Source organism: Megascapheus bottae, chromosome 28, assembly GCF_031878675.1.
Source record: "Megascapheus bottae isolate mThoBot1 chromosome 28, mThoBot2.hap1, whole genome shotgun sequence".
Classification (NCBI taxonomy): Eukaryota; Metazoa; Chordata; class Mammalia; order Rodentia; family Geomyidae; genus Megascapheus; species Megascapheus bottae.
Window position 1 is genome coordinate 3,294,269 of NC_143536.1, and position 27,063 is coordinate 3,321,331.

At 44.7% G+C, this 27,063-nt stretch overlaps 2 protein-coding genes across 4 annotated transcripts in view; both read left to right on the forward strand.

Annotated features, from left to right (window-relative positions):
* Clip1 (CAP-Gly domain containing linker protein 1) overlaps positions 1 to 5,650 on the forward strand; it is a 73,498-nt gene extending 67,848 nt beyond the window's left edge. For all 3 annotated transcript variants that reach the window (XM_090319969.1, XM_090319967.1, XM_090319968.1), the window contains 2 exons: positions 3,649 to 3,773; positions 4,514 to 5,650. In XM_090319969.1, the coding sequence (XP_090176095.1) occupies positions 3,649 to 3,773; positions 4,514 to 4,739 (351 nt within the window). In that variant the 3' untranslated portion in view covers positions 4,740 to 5,650. The remainder of the gene's footprint in view (positions 1 to 3,648; positions 3,774 to 4,513) is intronic.
* Positions 5,651 to 8,417: 2,767 nt separating this feature from the next.
* Vps33a (VPS33A core subunit of CORVET and HOPS complexes) lies at positions 8,418 to 26,387 on the forward strand. The gene is made up of 13 exons (XM_090319978.1): positions 8,418 to 8,531; positions 9,704 to 9,769; positions 10,122 to 10,249; positions 11,601 to 11,787; positions 14,525 to 14,641; positions 15,359 to 15,533; positions 17,845 to 18,038; positions 19,158 to 19,284; positions 21,282 to 21,349; positions 22,785 to 22,922; positions 24,492 to 24,629; positions 25,114 to 25,282; positions 25,894 to 26,387. Exons 1-13 carry the CDS (start codon positions 8,430 to 8,432, stop codon positions 26,073 to 26,075), a joined length of 1,791 nt encoding a protein of 596 aa, XP_090176104.1. The 5' UTR covers positions 8,418 to 8,429; the 3' UTR covers positions 26,076 to 26,387.
* The last annotated feature ends 676 nt before the right edge of the window (positions 26,388 to 27,063 follow it).

Sequence of the window (27,063 nt, forward strand, 5' to 3'; positions counted from 1 at the left end):
TGCATGTGTGCACAAATGTACTGTTACGATTTCCCCCTCACTGCATTTTCTTACATAAGTAAAACCACATAAACCACTTTGTACATATGTTTTGTAGTTGTATAATATTCCATCATATGAATATACCATAATTGTAGTCAGGTTGACATGGCATTTGGGAGGTTGCCAATCTTTGGGGTTATTATAAATAATGTATTGAATTATCTCCTAACAACTTTCAGTCTCAACTTTCTCTAGGTTAGTTCAGTCTGCTTAGTGAGTCTCATGGGTGTAGCAGAAAATTAACATTGTTTTCTCTCCCTTTCTTTCTGCTTCCATTTGTTTCTGCTGCTGCTGACAACACTTTTCTTCCCATCAGCAAATGGTTTGTTCTATGTTTCATAATTTGTGTACACATGATGTGTTGGTGTGTATTGCTTTCTGCTCTATATATGTCCGTATTGTGGCTTTCTTCTTTCTGAAATGGGGCTCCTAGTAGGACTTAGAAAAGGAAGTTTGGCTGGGTGTGTGGTACGTGGCTCACGCCTGTAATCCTAGCTACTCAGGAGGCTGAGATCTGAGGATTGAGGTTCAAAGCTACCCTGGGCACAAAAGGACCTGAAAACTCTCATCTCCAGTTAACCTCTAGGAAATGGGAAGTGGGGCTTGGCTCAAGGATAGTACGGGAGCCTTGAGCTGAAGAGCTCAGGGACAGTGCCCAGGCCCCACGACCCACCAAAAAAAAAAAGTTTTTGAAGCAAAAGTAAACTCAGTGTCTGCTTCAATGGTGCCTCAATGATGCCCGGAAAAGCCACCCCATGCAGGACTGTGGCAGTACCACGTTTGTTTTACACTGCCTCAGCAGGAGAAAGAACAAATGCTTTTTTTTTGTCGGTCATGGGACTTGAACTCTGGGCCTGGGTGCTGTCCCTGAGTGCTTCAGCTCAAGGCTACCACCCTATCCCTTGAGCCACAGCACCACTTGTGGTTTTCTGGTGGTTAATTGGAGATAAGAGTCTCATGGACTTTAGTGCCCGGGCTGGCTTTGAACCATGATCCTCAGATCTCAGCCTCCTGTAATCCTCAGCTAGGATTACAGGCATGAGCCACTTCACCTGGGAAAATGCTGGAATTAGTGCTGAGGCTCAATTGGTAGAGCTGTAGCCCTGAGAAAGTCCAAGGACAGTGCTCAGGCCCTGAGCTCAAGCCCAGGACTGGCAAAAAAAAATAAAAAATAAAAAATTAAAAAATAAATAAATAAAAAAGAAAGCAGAAAGCGTGGGCCATGAGTTTGGCCTAGTGTTAAAATACTTGCCTAGCATGCACAAAGAACTGGGTTCCATTCCTCATTACTGCGTACATAGAAAAAAGCCAGAGTAGTGCTGTGGCTCAAGTGGTGGAGCTCTAGTCTTGAGAAAGCCTGAGGACAGGCTTGAGTTCAAGGCCCAGGTCTGGCAAAATAGAAAGCAGACTGTGTTTCTAGTATTATACGCTGGGAGCTTTGAGTTTAGAGAGAGATAGAGAGTGATGTTCTGCTCTCTGTATGGAATGGCCCTGGGCCTGGAAGGCATCGATGGCCCACCTTCCTGTGTTTGGCCTCTGTAGAAAGGAGCATTGGCTCCCCTTTGCTCTGTGAAACCCTACTTTGATCCCCAATGCTAGGGAAATGATTGCTTCAATTTGAAAACCCTTCCTTTCCCCCGCACACATGTACTCACTCTTCCACCATTACTGATCAGTGAGGAAATGATGGTCATGTCAGTGGTTCAAATCTTCAAATCAGACATGTCCTGAATTACTTCTAGAACTTAATGAAAGCATTTCCTACACACTTAATAAAGGTATGCAGCCAGGCACCAGTGACTCACGCCTGTAATCCTAGCCTCTTGGGAAGCTGAGATCTGAGGATTGTAGCTCTAAGTCAGCCTAGACAGAAAAGACTCGGTGGTAAGACTCTTATCTCGGGACCAGGAGCATGGCTGAGTGGCACAAAGCCCTGGGTTCAATTCCCCAGTACCACATATGCAGAGCAGCCTGGAAGTGGTGCTGTGGCTTAAGTAATAGAGTGCTAGCTTTGAGAAACCTCAAGGACAGTACCCAGGCCCTGAGTTCAAGCTCCAGGACTGGCCAAAAAAAAAAAAGACTTTTATCTCTATTCAAGAGCCAGACGTGGTACTGTGGAAGAATGCTAGTCTTGAGCACAAATAGGCTCAGGGACAGTGCTCAGGCCCTTAGTTCAACTCCTATGACTGATTAAAAAAATTATATATAGGGCCTGGGAGTTTGGCCTAGTGGTAGAATGTTTGCCTAGCATGCATGAAGACTTGGGTTCAATTCTTCAGTACCATATACATAGCAAAAAGCCAGAAATTGTGTTGTGGCTCAAGTGGTAGAGCTCTAGCCTTGAGAAAACCCAAGGACAGTGCTCGGGCCCTGAGCTCAAGCCCAGAACTGGCAAAAAAAAAATTATAATTTATAGGTGTATGTAAACATACACATATAGATACATGTATGTACTTCTGTGGGTAGAGGAAAAATGAAGCTCATGCCCCTGTATACAGAAATGTGAGCTTATAACTTTTGACAGTGCAAGGTGTCTTTTTTTAAACGGGAGGAAGTGTTTCTTATGAATTTCATCAATTCAAAGGTTTTATTATATAAATATAATTTAATTTGCCTCAGTGACAAGTTTATCTACTTATATCTGAAAATATTCAGCCAGTGGCTAACGCCTGTAATCCTAGCTATTCGGGAGGCTGAGATCTGAGGATCAGAATTCTAAGCCAGCCCAGGCACAAAAGGACCTGAGACTTTTTTTTTTTTTTTTTTTTTTTTGCCAGTCCTGGGCTTGAGCTCAGGGCCCGAGCACTGTCCTTGGACTTTCTCAAGGCTAGAGCTCTACCACTTGAGCCTCAGAACCACTTCCAGGTTTTTTTCTATGTATGTGGTACCGAAGAATGGAACCCCGGTCTTCGTGCATGCTAGGCAAGCACTCTACCACTAGGCCAAACTCCTGGTCCAGACCTGAGACTCTTATCTCTAGTTAATCTCTACAAAAAACGGGAAGTGGGGGGAAGTGGGGCTTGGTTCAAGGGTAAGGCAGTAGCCTTGAGCTGAAGAGCTCAGGGACAGTGCCAGGCCAAGTTCAAGCCCCATGACCCCCCACCCCCAAAACACATATGCACACACACGCACACACACTCAACAAAATATCATTTAAACTAGTTGTCACTATAAAATAGTTGCTTGGTAAGAAAAGTTTGAGGGGGAGCTGGGAGTGCAGCCTAGCATGGGTGAAGCCCTAGGTTCAATTTCCCAGTACTACATACTCAGAAAAAGCCAGAAGTGGTGCTGTATCTCAAGTGGCAGAGCACTACCCTTGAGCAAAAATGTCCAAGGATAGTGCCCAGGCCCTGAAAAGATAACTATTGGAATAAACACCTTAGCTTGACAAAAAGAAAAACTGGAGGGGAAATAACTTTCCAAGACCCTTCACTGAGCTGTGGCCTCACTTAAATCCAGCTGTTTGTCAGTCTTGCATTCTTGCCCTAGGGAGCCGGCCCAGTATCTGCCCTGTAAGCCCCTCTAACATCTGAGGGGGATTCCCCCACTATGTGTTTTGGAGACACACTCGTATCTAATTGTTTCTTTCTCTTTTTTAATAAATAGATTGATTTTCTAAATTCAGTAATAGTGGACCTTCAAAGGAAGAATCAAGACCTGAAGATGAAGGTAGAGATGATGTCGGAAGCGGCTCTCAACGGCAGTGGGGATGACCTGAACCATTACGACAGGTACTGTGTGGAGCCCACATCCCCGTGTGCGCCTGGCATGAGCTCCTGTCCAGCATCAGGCCAAAAGAAACAGTTACACCTCTGTAATCTGACAGAGGGTATGGACCGAATGGTTTCAAAGTCCTGGAGGCTCTCTTACTCGGCTGTCACTACTTATTTCTTGCTTTTTAAAAAAAGTTATAAAGATGATTGAGGGAGAAGTTAGTTATGTAAATCAAGTAATGATTTCTTTCAGGACAGAGTCACCCCTTACGTTTTTTTTTTTAAAAATGTTTTTTTTTTCTGTAAACATGATAGGTAGGTGTCCTATGTATTGAGCTGCACCCCCAGTCCTTTGTTTTTATTTTAGTTTTGAAATAGAATCTTGTACTTTTTTCCCAGGCTGGCTTTGAACTCATAACCCTCCTGCCTCGGCCTCCCTGGTAGCTGAATTACAGGTGTACCACCACGTCTGGCTTCTTATTGTTTAAATTCTTTTTTTTTTGGCCAGTCCTGGGCTTGAACTCAGGGCCTCGCCACTGTCCCTGAGTTCTTTTGTTCAAGGCTAGCAGTCTATCACAGCACCACTTCAGGCCTTTTGTGTGTTTGTAGTACTGAGGAATTGAACCCAGGGCTTCATGCATGCTAGGTATGCACTCTACCACTAGGCCACATTCCCAGCCCTTATTTTTCAAATTCGTGCAATTGTCTCTTGAAGTTCTTTTGGTAAAGTTTCTGATTTTTCACATTAACATTCGTAGTGATGACCAAGAGAAACAGTCCAAGAAGAAGCCCCGCCTCTTCTGTGACATTTGTGACTGCTTTGATCTCCACGACACAGAGGACTGCCCCACCCAGACACAGATATCTGAGGATCCTCCCCACTCAACACACCATGGCAGTCGGAGTGAGGAGCGGCCATACTGTGAAATCTGTGAGATGTTTGGGCACTGGGCAACCAACTGCAACGATGACGAGACCTTCTGAGGGGCCTCGGTGCGGAACTGGGCTTTTTCAGAGTCACTGGCATCGAAGCAGCTTTACCACCAGCATTGTGTGTGCAACTTCAGGAGAACTTATTTTTACCCTGGTCAGCAAATCTAAGAAAATATTTTGGTCTTCAACAAATCACTTTTAATCTCCTTTGAAATTAGAATAGTAAATAAATATTTAGTAAGTGAGCTTTCACTTTTCATTTTGTTTTCTGAGTTTTTAAGTTCAAGATATGGCACCAGGTGCTGTTACATTTACTGTCCCTTGTCCCTCATGGAGCAAGCCCCCAACCCTTACCATACCTTATTTAAGAAACTTTAAATTATGCCGTTATTTTTCATATTTGCACTAAAATATTTCTGGGCTGCATTTGTATATTTAGATTTTCTTTTCTTCTTTTTTTTTTTTTTTGGTTAAGCTTGACACTGGAACGAGTTGCAAATTGTACGATTTTTGTGTTTCCATAAGTCAGCTGTCTGAACCCCCGCAATCAGCAGTGCCTCGTCGCCAGGCTTGACAACCCACACGCATGTGATTCTTCATCATGAAGCAGGAAACAGAGGGAAGCCCCCAACTACTGTGGGACATTTTATAATATTTATGCTGCACCCACGTTCTTGCTGTGGTGTCTTCTCTATTGGGTTAATAATTTCAGCTTCTATATATTATATGTATATATTTTTTAAAGAAATCTATATTTTGGGAAAAAAAACCATACACAGTATGTTTTTCTTTTCAGATTTTTTACCTTTATGGGAAAGCAAACACCTGAAATCATCATCAGGGTTAGGCCAAGAAATAGCACCGTGTGGCTCCAAAGCCATTTTTCTTTTTGTTTTCATTTTGTTTCTTTACCAAATAGAAATCATTGGGAGAATTTTTTTTTTTGGGGGGAGAATTTTTTTCCAATTTTTTTCCTCTTCTCTAGCAAACATCCCCAGCAGTAAATTATAAAACACAGAAATGAACTAACTACAATCTTCCTTTACAAGTTTTTTAAACTATATTTTTACATGAATGTATGATGAGAAGTTCAACATGGATTTTCTTATCACAAGAAAATAAAATGAAGGACCTCAGCCCCCAGGACGTTAGGTAGTAGTGGGAATGTCTTCTAAAAGGCTTACGAGGATGCACCCGCCACACTACATGTATAATAAGAACTTGTATAATTGTAGATATGCCTCAAAATTATCAACTGTGTATCTGACAGATGGATATTAAACACATCTGTTACCCGTTAATAAGACCACAGGAATTGTTTCACAGACATAACATTTAAAGCAGTATTAAAACCTGCACAAGCAAGTGTTCTGTATCTACTTTAATAAATGGTTATTTTGTTTTGAGTCCTGGTAGTAAATGTGTATTATTCACACGTTTGTCATCGTGGGTTTTTCTTCCAGTAAGCAAGCCCTAGTGAGCCAAAGCATAATTTCCTCCCTCCCTCTTTCTCCCTTCCCTTCTCCCTCTTCCTCCTTTCCAACCCTCCTTTTTTTCCCCTGAATCCAGGGCCTCCTCAACTGCCCCCCAACCTTCCGAATAGTCATTTTTCTGGACTCTTATTTGTAAAACAAAAGAAAACTGGTGTGTCCGAGAGCCTGGAGTCTCGAGGCCCTGCTTTGCAGTGGGCGGGAGAGCAGCAGGCGAGTGTCCTGGGCATCCTGTATCTGGAGACTGAGTCTTGCATATGTGGGAATAATTAGGAATTGTATAAAGACGGAAAAGATGAGGCGGTGGTGGCATTGGGGAGATGGTGTGATGGCACATACTGCTGATCCGAGGCTGAGTTACGAGGCTCACCAGTTCAGGGAACCAACTAGGACATAGAATGAGACCCTCTCTCAATTACAGTAAAAGGGGGTAGGGGTGCCAGGAGCGTGGCCTAGCATGCACAAGGCCCCAGCTTTGATTCCTAGGTACCACATACACAGAGAAAACCAGAAGTGGTGCTGTGGTTCAAGTGGTAGAGCCCTAGCCTTGAGGAAGCACAAGGACAGTGCTTAGGCCCAGAGTTCAAGCCCCAGGACTGGCAAAAATAAGTAAAATAACTTCTCTTCAACCATGCCAAGGAAAAGTGTATTGTAGAACAACATGCCATGGCTCCTAGGCCTATGATTAACCGTGAAATAACTATAGCATCCGGACTATTCTCAAACATGCCATATGGTGTCTTAATAGAGTCTGGTGCTGGCGGTTCATACCTGTAATCTTACCTACTCTGGAGGCTGAGATCTGAGGATCACAGTTCAAAGCCAGCCTGGGCACAAAAGTCCATGAGACTCTTATTTCCAATTAACCACCAGAAAACTGGAAGTGGTGCTATGGCTCAAGTGATAGAGTGATACCCTTGAGCTGAAGAGCTCAAGGACAGTGCCTAGGCTTCAAGTCCCATGACCAACCTAAATAAATAAATATAAATACCTGAGGTGGTACATTTATCACATATTATCTAACAAAAATATAAGTGGCAACATTCACACTAATACTATCTTGCAGTTCTGAGGATCAAACCCAGAAACTTGTACAACTTAGGTAAGCATACTACCACTGAGTGTGGGGGGGTGGGGTCTGGCATGAGTGACAATGCCCAGCTTCTGTTAGTCCATGCAGTCTTAGGACCTGGAAATTGTTAGGATTATGGGTACTTGTATGCTGGTCCTAGGGCTTGCACTCAGGGCTCAGGTCATGTTCCTGAGGTTTTGTATTCAAGGTTAATTCAAGGTTAAAGCTCCCCTTTTGGCTTTTTGACGAATGATTGGAGGTAAGACTCCTAGACACCAGAAAATCAGAAGCAGAGCTGTGGCTCAAAATGGAAGATCACTAGCTTTGAGCAAAAAGCCTCAGGGACAGCACCCAGGCCGAGCTCAAACCCCAGGACCAACCATCACCACCCCCACCACCACCCCCAAAATAAACCTTGTCACAGGAACTTTCTGGCTGGCACTGACTTCTGTGATCCTCAGGTCTTAGTCTCCTGATAGTGAGGATTACAGATGTGAGCCACCAGCACCCAACAATTGTTGGAATAGTCACAGAACCAGTTACTACTCAAGTAGAATTATTGCGCTTTCCTAAATAATAGTGCCCAAGGGCTGGGTGCATGGCTTAGAGGTAGAGTATTTGCCTGGCATGCACAAAGCCCTGGGTTCAAATCCCCGGTGCCACATACACAGAAGAAGCTGAAAGTGGCTCCGGTGGCAAAGCACCAGCCTGGAGCTGGAAGTGTCTAAGGACGGTGCCCAGGCCCTGCGTTCAAGCTCAACTCTGGAATTGACCTGAGGTGAATAAACAGCTGGAACACTAGGCCAGGCGTGGTGACACACGCGGATAATCTCAGCAGTTAGGAAGCTGCCGTAGGCCGACGCTCTTCACCACACGAGAAGCTTGGAGGCAGGCAGAGACGCGGGGGAAACTGAGTCGAGACGCAAGACACGGAAGGGTCTGCGCGCGTGCTCTTGACGTACGTTAAAATCTGGAAGGCGGGGTCTCCAGGCCGCGGTGGCTCACGCTGTACTTCTAGCTACTCAGGAGGACGAGACCTCGGACCCCGGCTCGAAGCCAGCCCGGCGCACAGGCTCTGGGCTCCGGCTTCCCGACGAGCCCCGCGGCGGGAGCGGCCGGCCGCGGTCACGTGACGCCGCGCTCCGGAAGCGGGCGCGGGTGGGCGGGGCCGCGGCGAAGATGGCGGCGCACTTGTCCTACGGGCGAGTGAACCTGAACGTGTTGCGCGAGGCGGTGCGGCGCGAGCTGCGGGAATTTCTGGACAAGTGCGCGGGCAGCAAGGTGAGGGTCGGGGGGCGGCCACGCCGCCCTGGCCGCCCTCAGTCCGACCCGGCCCGCCTGGGTTCCGGGTGGACGAGGTCTCGCCAGGCGGCCAGGCGGCGAGGCGGGAGGGCCCGGCCCGGGTCGCGGGGCACCGCGGCCGGCGTGGCGCAGGGAGCCGCAGGGAGAGAGTGGAGCCCAAAAGGTAGAGTGGTGAACGGAGCAAACGATGCAAGCATCTAAACAAGAATGGACTCTGTCATGCCGGCCTCCCGAGGGTCACGGGGCGAAGCACTCAGGAACCGCTGCTGTTGGTTGGAAGGGAACGTGAACTGCCAATGGAGGAGAAGCCGTAGAGAGGTTTAGAGAGGGTGTGTCCGGGGTTGCCTGTATCCAGCACTTGAGAGGCTGAGGAGGAGCATCTTGAGTTTGCGTTCAGCCTGGCCATCCATTGAGACTCTGTCTGAAGTGATTTAATTAGGCCTGGGAAGGTGGCTTGGTGGTAGGGTGCTTGCCTGGCATGCATGAGGCCCTGCTCCTCAGTGCCACATAAACAGAAAAGGCCTGACGTGGCACTGTGGCTCAAGCAGTTCCGTCCCTGAGTTCAAGCCCCAGGACTGACATAAGGAAACATTAATTAAAAATCCAAGGAGTAATAAATAGGAATACAGATATCACAGGTTTCAATAATTGTCAGTTTTCATACAGCTCAGCCGACAAATACAACATGCATACAAAACTGTGGCTTTTCTTTCTGTTGAGGACGGTGATTCTCCTGTATCATCACTTGTTTCACATCTTGTTTTCCCTTAGACGCTTAAATCATCATTGTGGTCAGAACCAGTTACCTTTTTTTTTTTTTTTTTTTTTTTTTTTTTGCCAGTCCTGGGCTTGAGCTCAGGGCCTGAGCACTGTCCTTGGGATTTCTCAAGGCTAGAGCTCTACCACTTGAGCCTCAGCACCACTTCTGGCTTTTTTCTATGTATGTGGTACCGAGGAATCGAACCCGGGTCTCCGTGCATGCTAGGCAGGCACTCTACCGCTAGGCCAAACTCCCGGCCCACCAGTTACCATTTTTAACTCTTGGGTTTGAAGAAGATATTCCTTAAGTGCTTAAGTGCTATATTATATCGATGCAATGCTGATATTCTTATGATCTTGCCTGTAATAAGAATGTTTCGCCTCTCTTCTAGGCAATAGTTTGGGATGAGTACCTAACAGGACCATTTGGCTTGATTGCACAGTATTCACTACTGAAGGTAATGAGTTACTTGGCTTTTATTCAAGGATTAGTAGTTCTGAACTTCAGGAGTTAGAGAATTTGACATTTTTTTTCTTAGCAATTGCTTGCAAAGCTGTTTGGTTGATACAGATGGTGGTTCTAATATATGTTAAACATTTTGCCTGCAGTGGTCTATATCCTAACATTGTACTGAAAAGCCATAGCAGGCTTTGTCCTAAAACTTTGTCCTTGATGCATTTGGCTTGAGGAGGTCTGCATTTTGTAAGAAAAGTATTAGCATTCATTTGAGTAGGAGCATGAATGATTTTGTATCTGTAAGTGAAAAATGCCAGGATTTCCATTAATCTTTTGCATATGTGTTTTCCCAGGAACATGAAGTGGAAAAAATGTTCACACTTAAAGGAAGTCGTTTGCCAGCAGCTGATGTCAAGAATATTATTTTTTTTGTCAGACCCAGGCTAGAATTGATGGATATAATTGCTGAAAATGTGCTCAGGTATCTTAGAGCTTATAAAGGCAAACATAAAGATGTTTGTGGGCCGGGAGTTTGGCCTAGTGGTTAAAGTGCTTGCCTAGCATGCATGAAGACCCAGGTTCGATTCCTCAGTACCACATACATAGAAAAAAGCCAGAAATGGTGCTGAGGCTCAAGTGGTAGAGCTCTACCCTTGAGAAAATCCAAGGACAGTGCTCAGGCCCTGAGCTCAAGCCCAGGACTGGCAAAAAAAAAAAAAAGATGTTTGTGGCTGGGAGTTTGACCTAGTGGTAGAGTGCTTGCCTAGCATGCATGAAGACCCGGGTTCAATTCCTTGGTACCACATACATACATACATACATAGAAAAAAGCTGGACGTGGTGCTGAGGCTCAAGTGGTAGAGCTCTAGCCTTGAGAAAGTCCAAAGACAGTGCTCAGTCCCTGAGCTTAAGCCCTGGGACAGGCCAAAAAAAAAAAAAAAAAAAACAAATTAAAAAATATCAAAACAAAAGAAGGTATTTGTATAGTTTTTAATGTACTGTGTTCTTCCTCATTACAAATCCTTACCCTTGCTAGTGCATTGGAAAACGGCCTCCTAGAAAACTGACAGGATAGAAAAATATTAGAATGGGGATTGGAAACTGGTCAGGTTGTTCCAAACAGTTTGAGACCTATAACCTTATTCTCTCTGGTTAGCTAAAAGTTTGAAGCTGTGGGATTAAAGACATGGCTCAGTTGGTAGAGCACTAGCCAGTGAGCCAAAGCATCAGGTACAGAGTTTGAGTCCTGGCCTCATACCAAAAACAAGTTTGAAGCTGTATCAGTAGAAAGTTCTCTAGTGTTTTATTTAGTTTTAAAACTTCAGTGCTTATTTTCCCTATATCAGGTGATTACATCTAAGCTTGAGTTTTGTGAACAAAATAAGAGCTGATTAAAAATTTAATACATCATCCAATCTATAGAGGAAGCACTCCCTACAGTTTGTACTTTGTGTTACAATCGATTGATACAGCTCCTAAAATGTTAAAAGCTTGTGAATTATTTTTGGAGGTCCACTATCGAAGAGTACAGGAAGGGAATCAAAAGTGAGTTCTTCTTTTAACCAGACCCTGTTGCATTAGTTCAGCTAAAGAGCTGTTTGTCAAATGCAAGGAGATATGCCACAGACATCACAGTAAACCACACTCTGTGATGCAGCACTGCTTTCCTACTCGGGAAAAAGCACAGAACCACAAGTTGGGCATGAATCTCCATTTTCTGTTCATCTCACCAGCATTTATTTAGTACCTGCTGTGTAGAAGGCAGTGGTAAGCAAAACAGCCTCAGATCCTAAGGAGCTCACAAGCTATTTTCCTTGTTATTTCCTTGACAGTGAAGACAGACGCGGGCCAGCGAGAGATTTCCATATTTTGTTTGTGCCACGCCGCAGCTTGCTTTGTGAACAGCGGTTGAAAGACCTGGGCGTTCTGGGCTCCTTCATCCACAGGGACGAGTACAGTTTAGATCTCATTCCATTTGATGGCGATCTCCTGTCCATGGAATCAGAGGGCGCATTCAGAGTAAGCGGGGCACTTCGCTCACATCAGACTGAATTTTGCCAAATGAATGAACATGGATGCAAAATGATCTGGTTGTGTTTTGTGTTGGGTTCCCTTTGTTTTTGACACTCAGTTTTTCTATAGAGCCAAGGTTGGTCTGGAACTGTCTAGGTAACTGAGGCTGTCCTTAAATCTTGGGTCTTCTTGCTGTCGCCTCCCAAGAGCTGAGATTACAAGTGTGGAATGCTGTACTTGGCTTGTGATATTGTCCTACTTTGCATTCCGTGAACTTTGTCAAGCCGAGGCTCATTTCATGTTTCTTTCATTTTGTTTTTCCTGGGCCCTCTCCCTGAGTTGTTTTTTTTTTTTTCCAGTTCTGCGATTGAGCTCAGGGCCTGAACATGGCTTTCTTGAACTTGGGTTTTCTCAAGGCTAGAGCTCACTTGAGCCTCAGCACCACTTCCAGCTTTTCTCTATGTATGTGGTCCTGAGGAATCGAACCCAGGTCTTTGTGCATGCTAGGCAAGCACTCTACCACTAGACCAAACTCTTGGCCCCCTGAGGTCTTTTTTTGCCCAAGGCTAGCACTGTACCACTTTGAGCCATAGCTCCACTTCTGGTTTTCTGGTGCTTAATTGGCAATAAGTCTAACAGGGACTTTCTTGCCTGGGCTGGCTTTGAACTGCAGTCCTCTGATCTCAGCCTCCTGAGTAGCTAGGACTATAGGTATAAGCCACCAGTGCCCAGCTGCATTAGGTGTTTTTGAGATGGGATCTCACTTCCAGGTATGCGCCTGAACCTTGATCCACCTGTTTTGGGCTTCCTATCTTAACTAGATGACAGGTGTACACTACCTCACCGGCTCTCAATTAAGAAATGCTCTCTCCAGCTTTCTGCCAAGCTGGCCTTCAAGTACAATAGCTAGGAGTATAAGCATGAGCTAACAGTGTTGAGTTTTTTTCTTTTTTTTAATAGGGTCTTACTGTGTAGCCCAGGTTTGTCTGGAACTCTTGAACTCTTGATTCTTTTGCCCTAGCCTCTCAAATGATGGGATTATAAACATGTCCCACCACCATACCCAACTCCCTTAACTTTGAGGAATTATTATTTTTTTTTTTTTCTGTGGTGGGCCTTGAACTCTGGGCCTGGGTGCTGTCCCTGAGTTCTTCAGCTCAAGGCTACCACCCTACCCCTGGGCCTGGGCATTGTCCCTAAGCTCTTCAGCTCAAGGCTACCCCTTGACTCACAGCACCACTTCCAGTTTTCTACTGGCTAATTGGAGATAAGAGTCTCTGGGTAGCCAGGTTGGTGACTCACGCCTGTAATCCTAGCTACTCAGGAGGCTGAGATCTGAGGATCAAGGTTCAAAGCCAGCATGGCACAAAAGGACCTGAGACTTTATCTCCAGTTAACCTTTAGAAAACGGAAATGGGGCTTGGCTTAAGGGTAGGGTGGTAGCCTTGAGATGAAGAGCTCAGGGACAGTGGCCAGGCCGAGTTTAAGCCCCGTGACATACACATACACGCACACACGCACACAGGGTCTATAGTGCCCAGGTTGGCTTTGAACTGTAATCCTCAGATCTCATCCTCCTGCGTAGCTAGGATTACAGGTGTATCCCACCATGTTCAGCCTATTGTATTTTCGTTAGTTATGGGACTTGAACTCCTTTCTTGGGTGCTGTCCCTGAGTTCCTCAGTTCAAGCTAGTGATCTACCTTGAGCCACGGTGCCACTTCCAGTTTTCTGGTGATTAATTGGAGATAGGAGTCTCACAGACTTTTTAGTGCCCGGGCTGGCTTTGAACCATGATCTCAGCCTCCTGAGTAGCTAGGATTACAGGCATGAGCCACCATGCCCAACTAGGAATTATTTTTATTTATTTTAATTTATTTATTTTTTGCCAGTCCTAGGGCTTCAACTCATGGGCCTGGGCGCTGTCCCTGAGCTTCTTTCGCTCAAGGCTAGCACTCTACCACTTGGGCCACAGAGCCACTGCGTGAACCCAGTGCTTCATGCATCCAAGACAAACACTCTACCACTAAGCCACATCCCTAGGCCTTGAGGGATTCTTTATATGTTCTGCATGCCAGCTGTGGTTTATACAAAAAGTGTCTTCTAATGTGTAGCTTGTATTTCAAGGTTGTTATAATGACTTGTAAATATTTCCCATTGAACTTGTTCAATAATAGCTAAATTTTGTAATGATGGATTTACTTACAGTAGCACATGCCTGTAATGCTAGCTATCCAGGATATAGAGGAAAGAGGATCGTGGTGGAGATAAAAGGGTTGAGGCTAGAGATCTGCTGTGGCAAAAGCTTGAAACTATGTGAAAAACAAACTTAAAAGCAAAAGCGGCATGGCTCGGGTGATAGAGTGCTTGCCTTGCATGGTCGAGACCCTCGGTGGAATCCGTAGTGTGAGGGAGGAAAGGCACAGTATTGTGCTAGGTTGTCCTGTGAGGTGGTGATGTGGCCCCCAGGAGACGCCCTGCCAGCTTATCCTCAGCAGTGAGGGCGGGCACCATAGGTCAGCACATGCTTCTGTTCCGGGAACTCCAGCTGTGCCTAAAGGGGGGCTCACACAGCTGCTCCCGGCCTGGGGCTGCTGGCTTTGCAGCCTGCACCATGGCACAGTAGCTTTGTGATGTGTCCACAGTAAACAGGAAGTAGATGGAAAGGAAGCACAGCACCAAGAACCGCGCAGGGCACCAGCAGGTCCCTGGAAGACGGACGACCGTGGCTCTCTCCCCCGCAGGAGTGCTATCTGGAAGGTGACCAGACCAGCCTGTACCACGCGGCCAAGGGGCTGATGACCATACAGGCGCTGTATGGAACCATCCCCCAGATCTTTGGGAAAGGAGAATGTGCTCGGGTAAGAACCGGCTGTTCCCTGCTGCTGAATAGGGGCTCGTGGTCCCTAAAATGAGGGAGGAAGGGAAAATGGCACAAACACAGACAAGCCTGTCAGGCACCAGTTCTGTGACTGGGAAATGGCCTCTGTGACCTGTGTCATCACCCAGGGTGCTTTGTGTGTGTGTGCCCGGGGTGAGGACGACGTCATGCATGAACACTGTCCCAGCTGAGATTGCCCAGGTGATCCCTGCCTTCCACGTTTGCACGTTAGACTGTGAACAAGTGCCTCTTTCCCGGCACTTTTCACCTTTGTATTCTTTTTATTGGAGCTTTTGGGGTTTAAGCTGAGTCTCAGAGCACAGGGCTGCGTTGAGTCCAGGGCTTCCAGGCACTGGAAAGTCAGGCTGTGCCCTCCAGAGAGAATCATGTGCTCGGAAAGCATCCTGAGGCCAGCTTCTAGAACTGCTGGACACGGGTTCAGTGACACAGTGGAGGAAAGTGGTGGGTATGGGGCTCCTGTAGTCACAGCCGAGTTTCCCCAGAGCCAGCCTCCCTTCGCTAGGAGCAGTGGCCAGGGCTGACAGTGGGAAGTGGTGGCCGCTGTGGTTGGCATGGGTGCCAGTAGCAAATGCTTCCGATGGCTGCTACCTCTCGCAGTTCTTCTCCTTGTTTTGATAGTGTTTCTGGTCTGCTAGTTCCCAGGAGGGCCCAGCCTGATCCAATATTTTGTTTCCAGCAAGTGGCGAACATGATGATGCGGATGAAAAGAGAGTTTACTGGAAGCCAGAACTCAATATTCCCTGTTTTTGACAACCTCTTGTTGCTTGATCGAAATGTGGATTTATTAACACCCCTTGCCACCCAGCTCACCTACGAAGGTCTCATTGATGAAATCTATGGCATTCAGAACAGTAAGTGAGGTTTCTCCTGCTTCCACAAGTAGCTAACACAGAAATACCTTTCTACATGGAAGCTACATGGTTGCTGTTTTTGGAGGGATGGGGTGAGGAAACACTTCTGGAATTTGAACTCAAGGCCTCATGCTTGCTGGCCTGGCCTTCTTCCACATGGACCTTGCCCTACTCCAAGCTATCTTTTTGTTTTGCTTTGGTTTTTTGTGGGTCATGGGGCTTGAACTTGGCCAGGCTGCTGTCCCTGAGCTCTTAAGCTCAAGGTTACTGCCCTACCCCTGGGCCTGGGTAATGTCCCTGATCCCTTCAGCTTAAGGCTACCACCCTACCCATGAGCCAAGCCCCACTTCCCATTTTCTAGGGGTTAGTTGGAGATAAGAGTCTCAGGTGCGCAGGGCCGGAAGTTTGGCCTAGTGGTTAAAGTGCTTGCCTAGCATGCATGAAGACCCGGGTTCGATTCCTCGGTACCCCACATACATAGCAAAAAGCCAGAAGTGGTGCTGAGGCTCAAGTGGTAGAGCTCTAGCCTTGAGAAAGTCCAAGGACAGTGCTCAAGCCCTGAGCTCAAGCCCAGGACTGGCAAAAAAAAAAAAGAGTCTCAGGTCCTTTTGTGCCTGGGCCTAGAGTTCAAATTGCATATACAATAACAATAATAATAATAAATAAATGGATGAATGGATGAATTCAGGAAATGGCTAGAATTTGGCCCTTAGACCAGTTTCTGATCCTTGGTTTATAGCAGCTTGAAGACTGCTTTGGGCACAAACCATGGTAAGAAATACGTTTCATACTATTTGTATGCATAGATGGATATAAAACCAAGACAAATTTATTTTTTAAAAAGTCAAGTGATACTCCTGGACATCTATCCTGAACATCATAACCCAGGATATGATAAGGACACCTGCTCAGCTATGTTCATCTCTGCACTATTCACAATAGCCAAGCAATGGAAACAACCCAGATGCCCTACTACAGATGAATGGATACAAAAAATATGATACACACACACACACACACACACAATAGAATTCTACAAGATCAACAGACAAGATAAAATAATGGCATTCACTGGAAAGTGGATGAAGCTACAGCCAATGGTGTTAAGTGAGATAAGTCAAGACCAGAGGAACGAAAGGCACATAGTATCCTTAATATGTGGATATTAGAGCCAAACAGTACAAGAGTGATGACTCAATATTTGCGTACCCAGTGTTATGGACATGGTCTTGTAGATATAAACATAACTACATAGACATAAAAATTTATGACGGGCTATATACTCTATAGACATAATATTACATAGATTATTATGTATGTATGACATACAAACTCAGCTTAATTTTAATTATGTTCTAAAACCTAAGTGTTAGTGATTGTATATAGAGATTCCCTTTTTGAATACTTGTTTGTTAAACATGACATTTGAAATATGATGTAAAAAAATCAATGTTAATAAATTCTTTAATCAAAAAAACAAAACAAAACATGGGGCCGGGAGTTTGGCCTAGTGGTAGAATGCTTGCCTAGCATCCACAAAGATCCAGGTTCGATTCCTCTGTACCACATACTTAGAAAAAAGCCAGAAGTGGTGCTGAAGCTCAAGTGGTAGAGCTCTAGTCTTGAGAAAGTCCAAGGACAGTGCTCAGGCCCTGAGCTCAAGCCCAGGACTGGCAAAAATAAATAAATAAATAAAATAAAAATAAAAAAATAAACATTATTATAAAAAAAAAGTCTAGTGATAGATCCTGTAATCTTATCTACTCAGGAGGATGAAATCTGAGGATCGAGGCTGAAAGCAAGCCCAGGCACTGAAGACCATGAGACTCTTCTCCAATTAATCACTAGAGCTGAAGAGCTCAGCCACAGTGCCTAGGCCTGGAGTTCAAGCCCCATGACCCACAAAAAAAAAAAAAAAGTCATGTGATATCCTCTGGGATTTTGTTTTGCTTGTTGCTTTTTGGGTTTTGCTCCTCCATACAGCTACAGTCACTCAGGGACAGGACCTTCAGATTGGTATGAGTGGTCTATGGAGGTTGGAAATGATCTTTTGTGCTTGGACACCTTTCCCTCTCTTCCTCCCTCTGGCCTCTCCTCCTATCCTCTGTTTCTCTCTCCTTTCCTCTCTCCCTACTTTCCTTCATTCTGATTATTATTATTTTATTTATTTAATGGTTCCGGGGTTTGATCTTAGGGCATTATACTTGCTATGCAATAAATAGCAAAGGCTTACTTTTGGTAGAACCAACCCAACCATTGGTTCTTCCAGTAGCTGCACACAGGTTCCTGTTTTTTTTCCCCTATTGTGCAGGTTATGTGAAATTACCCCCAGAGAAATTTGTTCCTAAGAAGCAGGGTGATGGTGGGAAGGACTTACCCACAGAGGCCAAGAAGCTTCAGCTCAACTCTGCAGAGGAGCTGTATGCCGAGATCCGGGACAAGAACTTCAACGCGGTGGGCTCCGTGCTCAGCAAGAAGGCAAAGATCATCTCTGCTGCATTTGAGGTGAGACAGGGCTTGGTTGTCACCCCGCTACGCCGGGATGGAAGGTCACGTCACTGCTGCCCTGGGAAGAATAGACGCTTCAGTCACAGGGGTGGATATTCTGAGGGACAGGTCCCTGCCTTGAACAGGACAAGGCTTCCCTGTGACAAAGGGACCTTTGTCACCCTCAGTGCCTGCCAATGTGAGTGGAACCAGGAGTTTCTTCTTAAGCATTTCCCGGAACCATGATATGGGGCTATGTTAAATTTTTCTCCTTTAATTTATGGGGGTACTGGGGATTGAACTCAGGATCTCATGGTTGCTAGACAGGTACTATAATTCATGCCATGCTTTTGCCCTTTTTTGTGCTGGTTACTTTCAGGGTAGGGCTTTGCCTTATGTTCAATGTGCCCCGCAGTTGATAGAGATGGAATCTTAAAATTTCTGCCCAGAGGGCCGGGAGTTTGGCCTAGTGGTGGAGTACTTGCCTAGCCTAGCATTCATGAAGACCCGGGTTCAATTCCTCGGTACCACATACATAGAAAAAAAGCCGGAAATGGTGCTGAGGCTCAAGTGGTAGAGCTCTAGCCTTGAGAAATTGCAAGGACAGTGCTTTGGCCTTGAGCTCAAGCCCAGGACTGGCAAAAAAAAAAAAAAAAAAAAATTCTGCCCAGGCTCACCTTCAGTCTCCCCATCTGTGCCTCCCAAGTAGCTAAAATCACGAGTTAAGCCACCGAACCCCCAGGCTTTCTTCTGCTTTTGGAGGTGTGGGAAGCTCTCATTGTAAACATTTCTGTTATCTTCTTTCATTACATTACTTCCTGCGTAACTTATAAGGAATTGAAATGTTCTAGGGAAAAAAAAATCACCTGTACTAGAATTTTCAGCTTAGACTGAAAACCCCAGGTTCAGCTTCCATGAAGGGGCAGGGCCCCCCCATATTCAGTAGGTGATAACGAGAATGACGTCCCTAGCAACTGAGAGCTTTTCCACTGCTGGCTCCTGGGTATTTCGTCATTTGTGTGGCTGGATTTGGACTGGTTGACGTGTATCCTGTTCTTTTTCTTCCCCATGTGAATGAAACATCCTCTGTGATTTCCGCCTCTCCTGCTGCTGCTGCCACCATCTTGTCTCCTTCAGGAAAGGCATAACGCCAAGACCGTGGGGGAGATTAAGCAGTTTGTCTCGCAGCTGCCCCACATGCAAGCCGCAAGGGGCTCCCTCGCCAATCACACCTCCATTGCGGAATTAATCAAAGATGTCACTAGTAAGTGTCCTGTGACATGGTTCCTTTCCCGTGGGCTGACTGACGCAGCATACACTGCACAGGTCACTGGCACCTGTGCTTCTTGGGAAAAGTCAGCTGTTTCACTTTATTGTATTTCCTCATTTCATTTTGAAGCTGGGCGTTGAGTTTGGTTGTTGGCAAGTGCACTATGAGTGCGACTATACCTCTAAACCCTTTGATGATCTTTTGGTGGTGGTGGTGGTGGTGTTGTTGTTACTGTTGTGTTGTCAGTCCTGTACTCAAGGCTAGTGCTTTACCACTTGAGACCCAGCTCCATTTCTAGCTGTTTGGTGGTTATTTTTTTAATTTAATTTTATTTTTTTTGCCAGTCCTGGGCTTGGGCTCAGGGCCTGAGCACTGTCCTTGGACTTTCTCAAGGCTAGAGCTCTACCACTTGAGCCTCAGCACCACTTCTGGCTTTTTTTCTATGCATGTGGTACCAAGGAATCGAACCTGGGTTTTCATGCGTGCTAGGCAAGCACTCTACCACTAGGCCAAACTCCCGGCCCTGTTTGGTGGTTATTGGCGGTAAGTCTCACTGACTTTCCTGCCTGGGCTTCTTAATAGCCAGGATTATAGGTGTGAGCCACAGGTGCCCAAGCCAGTGTTTTGTTTTTGAGACGAGATCACTATGACATCACAGGCATGTTCAGACAAACAAACACCAATATTTATTTTTGCCTTATCTGATTGAATACCATGGCTTGCATTCTATACCACTAAGCTGCAACCTAGACCTGTCCACTCTATTTTTTTTTCCCCAGTCCTGGGCTTGAACTCAAGGCCTGAGCCCTGTCCTTGGGCTTTCTCAAGGCTAGAGCTCTACCACTTGAGCCTCAGCACCACTTCTGGCTTTTTTCTATGGATGTGACACCGAGGAGTTGAACCCAGGTCTTCATGCATGCGAACTCCTGGCCCTCTATTTTAACATCGTCTATACTTTTCATTATCATTATACTTTTCATTATCAAATAAGAGTCTAATGTTAACTAACAGTTAAGAAGGTTCACTAGCAGTCAGGCGAGTGGCACGTGCTTGTAATCCAGTTCCTTAGCTGACAGAGGCAGTAGGATCAACACTTGGAAGACAGCCTGGGCAAAAGGATAGTAAGACCTTATCGTAAAACCAGACCGGGCCCTGGTTCAACTGGTAGGACCTGGATTCAGTCTCTTACCACGCAAAAAAAGAAGTGTTCCACTTGTGATTACCTCAGTGAAAACTGTCTGTCTGTTTGTTTGTTTTTTACATTGAAAGATTGCTTAAAAAGAATAGTAGACTGTTCTGGGACTTTTAGTTTGTCTTTTCTGTTTTGTGGTAGATTTTGTTGCTTCCCCTTGAAAATATTTTCTGGGATGAAGAAGCTCTGGACCTCTGACAGACATGTGATATTGTAACCCCTTGTGCAACCTTCTGGAGTTCAGAAAATTTTAAATTTTGCTTTGCAGACTTGGCATAGGAAACCTATATTTGATATTTTGGAAAAGCTTAGAAGATTTATGTTAAATCCAAAGAGTTTATTAATTAAAGCAGGGGTATACTTTCCAGATAAGGTGGTTTTAATCTTAGATGAAAATTGGTCCTTTATTTTCGTAACAGAAGTAGAAATCAATTGTAACTGACTAAAGTAAAATGTGCTTGGGAAATTAGCTTTTATAGATACTGAGTCTCTGTCATCAAAGTCCTTACTACCTGGAAATCCTGAGACTGTAGGTAAATCCCTAGTCTGTATGTAAGTCCTGAGTCTGTATGTAAATCCTGAGGATGGCCTCAGAGTACCATAGTCTGGTCTGCAAAAGTACAATTTAGGGCAGAGTTCTGGGTTTCCGCTATCACGGAAAATAGGCTTCTTAGGAAATAATTTCAACTGGCTCTTTCTTTTGCTTATGTCTTTTTTCTTATACTTTGTATAAAATCACATAGTTCAAGTCAACATATACTGAAATTCTAAGTTGCAAATTTGCTAATTACATTTTTAGCTTCTGAAGACTTCTTTGATAAATTAACAGTGGAACAGGAGTTTATGTCTGGAATAGACACGGATAAGGTATGTGATGGATATAACTGTTCTAACAAATAGTTGAAAGCTTATCAAACATAAGATTGTGACCAGAGAAGCTCTGATTCCCAAGCCATGCCTAAATATTTTAGAGGCAAATATAGAATGAAAAATAGTGGTTTTTATCAAGTACAATATATATACATCTATACTATATATATATATATATATATATATATATATATATATATATATATAACATTACTCTGTGTAAGGTTCTTTCTGTATCACCTGGCAAGACGAGATGAGTGTACAGTAGATAAATTAAGGTGTTCGTGTTTGGTGATGGACTGTAGCTGGGTTGTGGAAGACTAGCCTGCCATGCATGAGACCTGATGTGATCTTCAATATGCAAAAGTTAAATTGAAAAGCCAGATAGATGTTTTGGGGGAGAATTTTGTCATTATTTCTTTAAATATTTGGCTGCATCAAAGCATCTTTAAGGGGCCAGGAGTTTGGCCTAGTGTGCTTGCCTAGCATACACAAAGACCTGAGTTCAATTGCTTAGTACCACATATGTAGAAAAACCAGAAATGGTGCTGTGACTCAAGTGGTAGAGTGCTAGCCTTGAGAAAGCCCAAGGACAGTGCTCAGGCCCTGAGTTAAAAGCCCAGGGCTGGCCAAAAATAAAAAAAATAAAAAAAAAATTTAAAAGCCAGGCACAGTGGCTTAGGGCTATAATCCTAACAACTCAGGAGGTGGAGATCTGAGGATATTATTTCAAAGCCAGCCTTGGCAGGAAAGTCTGTGACACATTTATCTCCAACCACAAAAAAACAGAACTGGTGCTGTGGCTCAAAGTGGTACAGCACTGGCCTTAAGCCAAAAACACTCTGGGACAGTGCCCAGGCCCTGAGTTCCTGCCCTACAACTGACCTAAAAAAAAAAAAAAAATTACTCCTGCACGGTGGCTCAACACATGTAATCCTAGCTACTGAGGAGGCTGAGATCTGAGGATCAAGGTTCAAAGCCAGCCTGGGCACAAAAGGACCAAAGAATCTTATCCCTAGTTAAAAAAAATATATCTATCTATCTGTATATATATATATATATATATATATATATATATATATTCATACATACACACACACACCCTCACACTCCTTATACTTTATGCTAGATAAATTGCTACTGTTCTTGAGTTGACAATATCATACCAGGCATAAACACTTGGCCACCTCTCAGTAGATGGCCACAGAGTAGGGATGCCAGGTAGTGTGGTGTGGCCTTGGACTGTTATCATTTGACCTAATAAACTGCATGTTTGTGCGGTGGCCAAGATGTGTGTGACAGGATTGGAGAGCTATGAAAAAATAATGAGCTAGTTTCACATTTTTGACTTAGACAAATAATAATAATAAACATCAGATTCTTAAATCCCATACTAGATAGTCAGTGCTTACTGTATATACTCTGCTTCTAGGTCAACAATTACATCGAAGACTGTATTGCCCAAAAACATCCATTGATCAAGGTCTTAAGGCTGGTTTGCCTGCAATCTGTGTGCAATAGTGGGCTTAAACAGAAGGTGTTGGATTATTATAAAAGAGAAATTCTCCAGGTAATGTACTCTACAACTGTTCATTTGCCAGGGGGAAAGCATGTTGTAAAGCTAGACTTCATATCATGAATGGTGGCACATACCTGTAATCTCAGTTACTTGGGAGGTGGGGGTTGGAAAAATCTGGAATTTGCAGACAATCCAGACAGTGATAACTTGAGACAGTATTTCAGAAACCAAAGAAGTATTGGGAGTGTGGCTTCAGCGGTAGGGCATTTGCCTAGCATAGGTGCAGTCCTAGATACAAATGCATATGTGTATGTAATTAATCATACTGTTTTGGCATGTAGTTACTGTCTTCCTGGTTCTTTACCAGGAAGGACTTGTTTTGCGTTTCTGAGTATCATTGTCTACTCTACTTATATGACAATAGTAGCAAACACTTATAATCACTTACTGTGTGCTGAGATCTTTGGGAAGAGCTTAGACAGGTGAGATGAGCGTGGAGTTGTTGAGTCCTCATCACAGCCCTGGATGCACAGCCAGTTGCTGTCTCCAAAAAGGGAAAAAAAAATTAAGCATTCATTAATATTTTTGCTTTTGTATTTTTTCTTTTCTTTTTCTTTTTTCTGTTTGTTATGTGGCTGGGGCATTATCCCTGAGCTCTTCAGCTCAAAGCTACCACTCTACCCCTTGAGCCAGAGCACCACTTCTGGAGATAAGTGCCTGGGCTGGCTTTGAACCGCAATCCTCAGATCTCAGCCTCCTGAGTAGCGAGGATTACAGACGTGAACCACCAGCACCTGGCCTAGGAATGGCAAGGGGCACAGACCTCCCCACGGGGTTGTGCCAACCTTTGTATTTCCTTTGTTTCACAAGCAGTGTGTAGAAATATATGAAACAAAGTCTTAAGTACCGCCCACCCGGTGTTTCCCGTCTCTAGGACTCACACCTGCAGTGTGGTTTGCCTCTTTCCAGTCTTCCTTCTCTGCAGGTTGACGAAGAATGTTTATGTCTCACTTTAGAGTGCGGAGACCAGCTATATCCAGTCAGCTCTGCGCTCCTGCCTGGTGACCTTGAGCAAGTCATCCATTCCCTCTAGCAAATGGAGGTCCTAGCTGTACCTACCTGATAGGGTTACAAGGTGACAGAGTGGACGAATATGAAGTGCGTGGACCAGAACTGCCAGGCACACGGGAATTAGTGTAGAAGAGTCTGCAATTACTACTGTCTTTTTTTTTTTTTTTTTTAGATATCCTTTACAGAGTTTATTATTATTATTTGCCCTTAAAACTAGATCTTATCAAAATATATATATATCCACAGATCTTCTTCATCCTAATTAGAGCTAATTGGAGCTAATTAGATCCAATATATCAATTTAATGTATTTGATGCTCTTTAGGTTGGGCTATAAATGTGACCAGAGTAAAAATGTGAAATTCAACTTGAAAACACGGAGTTGGATAAGCATTGAAAGGCAAGCTGCTTTAGCACAAGTTTTACCGTCCACTTTGTCCCCCAGGCTCATTTGACAGTCACTGCTGGACTGTACCATACACAGCAGATTAGTATGTTGGAATTGCAGCCTTTCTGATCTGACATGGAGGGTAAATGACTTCTTTTGCAGACCTATGGCTATGAGCACATACTGACCTTGAACAACCTAGAGAAGGCTGGCCTGCTCAAGCCACAGACAGGAGGCAGAAACAATCACCCAACCATTCGGAAAACGCTGCGCCTCTGGATGGATGATGTTAATGAGCAAGTAAGATGCACCTGCCACAGCCGCCCGCTGCTCAGTCTAGACCTCTGCCTTGCTTGCTTGCTTGCTTTTTTCTTTCTTTCTTGTTGGTCGTGGGTACTCTGGGCCTAGATACTATCCCTGAGCTCTTCAGCTCAAGGCTAGCCCTCTAAGACTTTGAGCTGCAGCACCACTTCTGATTTTGTGTCTCGGGACTTTTCGTGCCTTGGCTGGCTTTGCACCAGGATCCTCAGATCTCAGCCTCCTGAATAGGATTACAGGCATGAGCTTCTATTTTTTTAAAAACAGTTCATTCATATGTTGTATCTATCCAGATCTCAGCAGGAAAAATGGATACTGTCAAACGGAATGATCTGAGAAATGATTTAGAGAGACAACCCCACATGCCATGGAGAACCATACCATTCCTTCTGGTTCATTTTGATGACTCATTAGTGGCATTTCCATTTGTTTGCTTATAGGCTCTTTCTCTTTCATTGTTTAATAGAATCCAACAGACATATCATATGTGTACAGCGGTTATGCCCCACTCAGCGTGCGACTGGCCCAGCTACTGTCCCGGCCGGGCTGGCGGAGTATCGAGGAGGTGCTTCGCATACTCCCCGGGCCCCACTTTGAGGAGCGCCAGCCACTTCCCACAGGGCTGCAAAAGAAACGTAAGTCCCAGTCTGCGGGCTATTATATGCTGCCAGTGTGGTTTTCAGGTAGTGGAGAGTTGCTTTGTAAAGACATTTGTAAAGCACTCAGGAGTCAGATGCCAGTGTCTATTATGAGCACCAGAGCCGAGTTATTACCTCAGGCATAGCAGCTTTCTGTCTCCACATCGAGGCTCCAGGCTCCCAGGAGGTAGAAAGGCATGAGATCAAAACCAGTGAAACCAATGTACCTGACTTTCACATGAATTATCTGCACTAAGGCCTTGTTGATCTAGTTTTTGTTTTTAATTTTGTTAGTCTAGGGGCTTGGACTCAAATGCTGGAAGCTGTCCCTGAGCTTTTTTATTCATGGCTAGTGCTCTACTACTTGAGCCACAGTTCCAGCTCTTTGGTCGTTAATTGGAGATAAGAGTCTCACAGGCTTTCTTGCCCAAGCTGGCTTTGAACTGTGATCCTCAGATCTCGGCCTCCTGAGTGGCTAAGATTACAGTCATGAACCACTGGCACCCAACTGATCTTTTCATTCATAAGAGTGAAAAAAAAGTCTTAAGAAGCAGAAAGAAGTATACCAATACTAAAGACTTTTGAATTGTGAAATGTTTACATTATAGGTCAGCCAGGAGAAAACCGAGTAACTCTGGTGTTTTTCCTTGGGGGTGTAACCTTCGCTGAAATTGCTGCCCTGAGGTTTCTCTCTCAGTTGGAAGATGGAGGAACAGAATATGTAATTGCCACTACTAAACTAATGAATGGAACTAGCTGGATAGAAGCTCTGATGGAAAAACCTTTCTAGGATGTTCAAAGGAGACTGATTAGCAAGGAAACTGCAGAACAAACCGTCATTGAACACGTTGCTGAAAGGAACCAAAACCCATAGGGACTAGAAGTGCAGAAGTTGCTTTGAGGTCTGCTTCCTCTGCTGCTTTTTTCTTCCTGTATTTCTAATTTCCTGAAGGAAGGATAATCCACAAGTGTAAAAGAGACACTGGTGTTTTTTAAATTTTTTTTAAGTTTGGCATCTTTATCCGAGATCTCTGGAAGTATGGTAAGAAGTGGGTGGGTAACCTGTGTGGGAATAGCTCTTAAAATAAAGCAGAGAGCTCAGGCTCTGTTTTGCCTCCCCAGAGACAAAAACGGATGTGGCACATGTGCCCTGTCTTCACACGACTATGTTTCTGTCCCAGGCGGTAATGACAATAGCAGTTGCATGTTGATATCATTGAGTGATTTGTTTCTTCCTCATATGTTTAGCTCTACTCTTGTCATATTTGATCCTTAGGCCAAAACCAAAGTGTCTGTCTTTGATTGCTTTTCGTATATAGAGGTTCTACATCTCCACTGAACAGCCCAAAGAGCCATTCCAGAGAATGTAGACCTTTAAAAATGCTTCCTTAGTGCATGAGCTCCAGTCTGGAAGACGTGACATCGCAGTGGCACATGCCTCCACTGAGGTTTGAGTTCACTTCCTTGTCCAGCATGAGTCCCACAGTCCATGAACCATTCTGCTGGGAAGTGTCTAGCTTGTGCTCAGCCCTCGTCTAGTGACCGCAGCTTCCCGTGGCTGGTCTTGTTGACAAGCAGAGGCAATTTGGTAGCTTTTCTGCGGTTGCCAGTTTCCAGAAAAAATTAGGTGACCCTAGTCGGGCACCATGGTTCATGCTGAAATCCCAGCCACTCAGGAGGAAGAAGCTTGACCTGGGAAAAACGTGAGAACCGAATCTCAACAATGGCTGCCAGGCACCCGTGGCTCATGCCTATAATTGAGGATGGAAATTCAAAGC

What these genes read in the sequence shown, in the direction of transcription:
- Vps33a (XM_090319978.1), top strand. Translation starts at nt 8,430, where the DNA reads ATGGCGGCGCACTTGTCCTACGGGCGAGTGAACCTGAACGTGTTGCGC. An exon ending in ACAAGTGCGCGGGCAGCAAG is followed by an intron (nt 8,532 to 9,703) that starts GTGAGGGTCGGG and finishes CCTCTCTTCTAG; the next exon opens with GCAATAGTTTGGGATGAGTA. An exon ending in CTGGAATAGACACGGATAAG is followed by an intron (nt 21,350 to 22,784) that starts GTATGTGATGGA and finishes CTCTGCTTCTAG; the next exon opens with GTCAACAATTACATCGAAGA.